The sequence below is a fragment of the Trachymyrmex septentrionalis genome, unplaced genomic scaffold (assembly GCF_001594115.1).
Source record: "Trachymyrmex septentrionalis isolate Tsep2-gDNA-1 unplaced genomic scaffold, Tsep1.0 scaffold16, whole genome shotgun sequence".
NCBI lineage: Eukaryota > Metazoa > Arthropoda > Insecta > Hymenoptera > Formicidae > Trachymyrmex > Trachymyrmex septentrionalis.
In genome coordinates this window covers 2,717,421-2,723,663 of record NW_017304758.1, presented here as the reverse complement: position 1 = coordinate 2,723,663, position 6,243 = coordinate 2,717,421, and the positions used below count along the sequence as shown (strand labels likewise).

The 6,243-nt window shown below is 41.5% G+C and overlaps 1 protein-coding gene across 2 annotated transcripts in view; it reads right to left on the bottom strand.

The window, feature by feature from the left end:
- Positions 1-777: 777 nt before the first annotated feature.
- The window catches only part of LOC108746189 (transcription factor Sox-2), a 116,390-nt gene continuing 110,924 nt past the window's right edge, over positions 778-6,243 (bottom strand). For both annotated transcript variants that reach the window (XM_018482800.1, XM_018482801.1), the window contains one exon: positions 778-935. Coding sequence is in view for 1 of the 2 variants with exons in the window: in XM_018482801.1 (XP_018338303.1) it covers position 935 (1 nt within the window). In the remaining variant the exon portion in view is untranslated. The remainder of the gene's footprint in view (positions 936-6,243) is intronic.

Genomic DNA, 6,243 nt, shown 5'->3' with positions numbered 1-6,243 from the left:
TGAATGTAAAAAGAAACGATACTAATATAAAACTATAAATCTTTATTTAAAACCTGCTGATATCCTTCATCGTGTTACTTCACCGCAGAGTATTCGTTCGATCTTAAAATTACACGCGAGTTTCCGGAGCAGCCATACTCTGATCTTTACGGTGACGACGTTGGCAGAGAAGACGAGCCAAGATCCGCCCTTCCTTCGCCGACCCTCGTCGCTCGCATCAGAAAATTAAACACGGTCGGCCATTCTTTATCCGAAAAATGGCGGATCTCTATCGAGGAGCTGTAATCTTTTCGAAGAGGTATACCGATTCGTGAACGCGAATTTATTTTAGCACAATTTATTTGATGACGTCTTCCCCTAATTCTTTTTAATTCAATAATCTCGGTGAGATCGTAACACTGTCCGCCCGACTGTAATTAGAAAAGTTAAGAGGAGCGAACATAGTTAACTTACCTCGGAATATAATCCTTCGCACTTCTTACTTATAGCTTCGATCATAACTATACTTCTAAGTACCTATTCTGTAATTCTTAACGACAGTGCAACCGATGTCGTTACATTGTCGTTTTGTACATGATAATAAAAAACTGCGTAATATATAAGTAACGATACCGACACTGTTAAGAATTACAGAAGAGAGTCTATTAAGTCTCAATCTTCATTTATCATGTATTTTAAGTTACGATATCGTTATACGGTAATCATGGAACATAGTTCAATTTGCAGCAGCTACGCAGTTACTTATTGTAACAAAATCATCGATGGCCATTTGTCTCAACGTATCTGGTTTATTCAACACTTATTTTTATTATACATCCTTACGCGTAAGGTCTACATAAAAACTTATTAAAACGAGCTTAATCATATGTTCATAACTGGTTCTGGGCTGGGGTAGCTCCGCGCGACAGCGTCTCGATGCACACAATGGCCCGGCTCTAGAAAAACAAACAGGTCCTTCTATAAAATATCTGTTTTATTACAGTCTCCTAAGATTATTACTTTATAATAATGACAAATATAAATTAGGATTATCAATTTAATATACAATTCAAATGAGTAATTTAGTCTAGTAGCTGTTAAAGTTTCATACGTACAATTAACGTACATAATTAGATAAATTAATTTACATAATTGAATAAACTATTTTATAATTATTACATTTTTAATCCCATATATGTACATTTGTCGTCATTATAGCAAACAGTATTATCAGGCATACATTTTGACGCAGCTTAAGAATAGACTCGAAGGCATTCCAGACCATATATCAACACGTGAATGTTAATTAAACAATCAAAGCGGTCTCGTGGGTAGAAAAAAATAATTTAAATCCGAAAGCACTTCTTTTGATCGTAGTATGACACCTTTCAATTTCAACAATTGTCGTAAAATAACATCAGTTGTCGCAGTCACAAGACACTGATGTATTTATCACCGATAAAATTCAATGGCACACTTGTTACGCCGATGAGAGTTGTTTAAAGTTGGGGAAAAAAGGATAACGAGCCGCTTTTGTAAATGACGAACAAAAACCGAATGTGTAAATGGCCGTCGACGAGTTGCCGAGTTGATGAAGAGGGTGGCATCGTCGACGAAGTGGTAATATAAACTTACTGATTGCAATTGCGGTCTTTTGGGAATTTATATATATGTATAAAAAAAAAACACACAACCACAACGAGCCACTGTTTTTGCAGATCGATGATCGTTCGTCACGGGACGTCGGGGCGAAGCGTTTGCGAGCTTTTTTATTAACTCCCGCGTGTCCCACGAGCTTTCATCTTCTCTATCCGCGTATTTCGCGTTCATGTGCATGCGCCACGTGTACATCACGCTGTTAATAATCATGAATAATTATCTCGATATCCAATCTGTTCTTCTTTGTAAGAAGTGCCTTTCGCACTTTTGTGTAAAAGCGCGCACAATTGATCACAAGCTACGAAAGACTCGTAATAAATCTCAGAATTGATTTAATATTTTGATCCAAATATAATTAATCCTTAGTACGATGGGATCCTTGCGCATTTCTTTATATACTAAGAAATACTAGGAGCATCTGGCTAAATAATGATCTCTGTACTTTTCTTTCTTTTTAATGCACAGTCTTACAAATTCTTTCTAAAGATGTGAAAATATGTGTAAGAATCATTTAATAATTTTCGTACACTTAAAAGTATTGATAATTAAACGCAAACACGAACAACACATTGTGTGTACTAGAATTAATATTACGGAATAGTAATTCGTATAATTCTATTATAGCACAATATTCTTATTCTTAATGTATTTAATAAACAAATTCAATATTAAAAAAATTTTTTTTCTAATGCCAATTGCCCCATTAAAATAAGTCTGATACTAATTTTTGTTTTTATGGCGGAAAACATTTCAGTATATTCAAGTTCCAAGTCTGCGTTCTTCAAAATAAGGAATCATTTCAAAATAGACACGATTGCGAGAGACGATTCGAGAGAGGTACTCGAGGCGGATAAATTTTTATCGGCACTCGTTCCGACGTGCCGAGCTTATTAAGCCGTCCGTCCGTTCGTTCGTTCATCCTCACAATGGTCGTCGAGCGGATGGAAAGCCATGAGCGAAGGTATGGAAGATTCGCAATTCGTACCCAATCCTCTCTTTCAGTGTAATTATTTTTACGCGAGTCGAGAGCTCCTGCCGATGACAGCCACGGACTGCTGGAGGAGGCGGAGGTGGAGACGAGACGAGACGCGACGCGATGCGACGCGACGCGACGCGACGCGACGGCGACATCGCGTGTGTCGGTCCGGCGATGAGGCGACATTGGTTTCACCGAGGAGAGACGCGAGACGGCAGGTGGAACCTGGGCTGGTCGTCCGGATCGTCCCTGTACATACACCCGCTCGCGCGAGTTACACCAGCTCTCGCGAGGACAGAGGACAGAAGCGGAAAACGCGACGGATGGGAAAAGGTAGGCGAACTGGCGCATGACGGGCGGGGGTGGAACAAAGATCGGTGTCATTGGCAGCATCTCGGCGAGCTGGAAACCGACAAGCGGAAACTGACACGTGACTGGAACACCTGGCGGGTTGATAGAAACTGTATACCGTCGGTGCGCGAGCGCTGACTTGGAACTTCAGGCTTTTCGAAAAGCGAAAACCGAGTGTGGAAATCCAAAAATCTATCCTCGTTTAATGATGCTGGGGAACGTTTGTTTTTTTTTCTTCCCTTCTTCGTGAAGAATGAAAACCGCGGACTCTTGTTTAAAAAAAAAAATGATTACGTTGGAAATAATGTTATATTTTTGTAATTTTTTCATGAACCTTTTATGATTCTTGAATGAAACTCAATCGCCGAATCGCTGAAAATCACAAGTTGCTGAAAGTGAACTTTACGTGACGCGTGAAAGTTTATTTCATGTATGCACAACAAGAGTAGGACGTTCCATGTTTTAGGAAGAGTACGAGTTGGTACGAGAGTAATGGCTTTCTTGAAGAAGTAAGATGGAAGTAAAATGGAAGCAAGTCAATCGGCGAAAATTATCTGCTTTATTCTCCGCTGGATTCACATTTACTATTCAATCATATTTTTTATTCAAAAAAAAAAAAAAAGAGAAATTAGTCTAAACAAAACTATTGAGTTTCAAAGAAGAAGAAGAAGATTACGAAAATAAGTTTACAAAGACACTAATGCCTCACAGTCCAATTCTCCTCGCGAAGAAAATTGATGACATCATCATTTTGTTCCAGCAACGTTCCGGCAAAACGGTCTCAGCCCAAACTCTCGCCTGATGTAATAAGCAAATATCCCGAATAATAACGAGGTACGTCGCGAGCAATCTTATGACAGTATAATCTTCCACATTACGTACAGCTTAATCCGATCCTGGACGAAGAGAACCAGCGTGGATGATTCAGGGGGAGGCGAAGGAGGTGACGGGGAGGTAGCAGAGGATGACTCTGCGAGAACGGACGCGCGGCCAGCCAGAGCGCTCTGGCCGTTCTCTGGTTCAATTTCTGGCGTCAATTAAAAAGTGATGCGGACCGAGGAAAATCAGGAATTAACGAAGCAGACCCCAGGCCGTTCCCGCTACGTTTCGCCGACGCCCGTTCCCATTCTCGCGGCGAATCGTCCTTAATCGGCTGTCATTGAGGAATCTTAGCAAGATCCAATCGGGAGATCCGATTTTAGCGAAACGTCCACGAAGGTAGAAGGGAATGAGTCCCCGTGCGTAAAAGAAGAAATGGCGAACCGAAAGAGAGAAGCATCGTCCCCATCACTCTTCTCTCGAGACGATGGAAAAAGAAACGACCGCGCGGTGGAAGCAAATTCTTTCAAATACTTCGTTTCAGGCGATTTTCGAGATTAGCATTTGCCTGCAACATACAAGAGAAAACGGCAAAGGAAGACAAGATGAAACACGTCGAATCTCATCATGATGGCGAACGTTGGAAAACAGATTTCCCCTGTTAACTGTGTACATGGACCGTGTGTCTTTTTTAATTTTTTTTTTTAAATCCGATGTCATTTCTAACGAAACTGACCCTTGATCTTTCCCTCACGCTGTGTAACGACCTTCTTCCTTCTGCGTTGCAGCGAAACGGCTAACCGCGATTTGGATTCGAGAAAGGAGGCTTCGCCTTGTCTCGAACTAGCACCCAGCTGAAGTTCGTTACACAGCGTGACTCGGCAAAGACGATTTCTTGGACGATCTACCTCGCCTCGCGTCTTCGATACTCTTTTGCGCGCGCGCGAGCGAGCGAGCGAACCTTCTTCCACCATTTAAAGGAAGCTGTCGCGAGCTACCCATCATTAGTGCCATAATTACCGAATTCGCAATCGCGCGATCATATTTAATTGTTCGATCGCGATATTATTTATCGATCGAGAATCCACATCGCAATACTCGCGCTTTTCACGGGCGACAAAAATTGATCGTTCCGATTAAAAGTCTAATCTTCGGCTGTAATTGAAGTTACTTTTTGCTACAAGAATCGATCGGACTTAAATTATCGTTAATCGCACGGAAAGAACGACTGAAATATTAAAAAATTCAGCTAAATACAGATCTGAAAATAATTCATTGGACTATTAAAATAATTATGTTTAATTGTATCATATTAGGCCGTTTAAATTAGTTGGAACAATTTGTCAAACTGTTTTACGACATTCTTCATCATATTTGAATTCCTTACATAATTCTTTTGACAATTCGCCAAAATTATTTTCACATCTGTACGGAGCTAAATTTTTAGATACTTCAATCAAATCTTTCCATACAATAATGCAATAAATAGGTCTGATTTCAAGTGCAGTTTTCTAGTACGGAAATAAAGAACAGGCTAAACGTGTCGAGAATATCAATCTTTAAATTGAGGCGATTCTCTGGTTAATTTTTGCAATTTTATTTATTCACGCGAAAATAAACTTTCTCCAAATCACGTTTTAACTTCTCAATCTTAATCCTCAAAACACGAAGTAACGCTCGATGCAACTGGGTTGAAGGAGGGTTAGCCGTAGTCACGAATTCTGTTGCGTCTGCTGCAGAATTTGCCATTATCCACCCGCCGTTTCGCCAATGTTGACTACGAAACTCCGTAACAGCGTGTTGCAATCGTGAAAGGCGCAGAGCTTTGCGATGACTGTTGCAATTTACCCTCTCGACTAGCCCCGCCTACGCCGGCAACAACGTTCTCGTGAATTAACGGCTAGCCGTTCACGTACAATGTGAAAGTAAATTCGTCGAGAGCATATCAACTGGCTGATTAAGAATACGTCCAGCCTACCCAGCACCCTGCGATATTGGGATAAAAAACGGCGACACGTTCCGTATATGGGTGCGAGGAAATCGGGCGAATAAGGATCAGAAAAGGGCAAAGCAAGAGAGCAAGGGCCTTTCGCGTGGAAGGAACGGCGACGTCGCGCGGCTAATTACCTGAAATAACCCATTAGTCCTGTATCCACCGGGAATTACAAGGCAACTGCTGAGACAGAGAGGGCGCGTCGTCTTTGACGTGTTAATCTCGCCCGAAGGACTGCGCGTACCTTCCACGGCTGCCTCCTTACCTTTGCTCTCTCTCTCTCTCTCTCTCTCTCTCTCTCTCTCTCTCTCTCTCTCTTGTTTCCATGAATCAGCACTATTGCGCACCTGAGAAAAATCGCCGGCACGGAACGAGACGCGATGCAGATCCGCCGAATCGATTACCGGCGTAATATTATAAGTCGTGCCATTTGGGCAGTCCCGAAACAATTCGCAGCATGCGACAA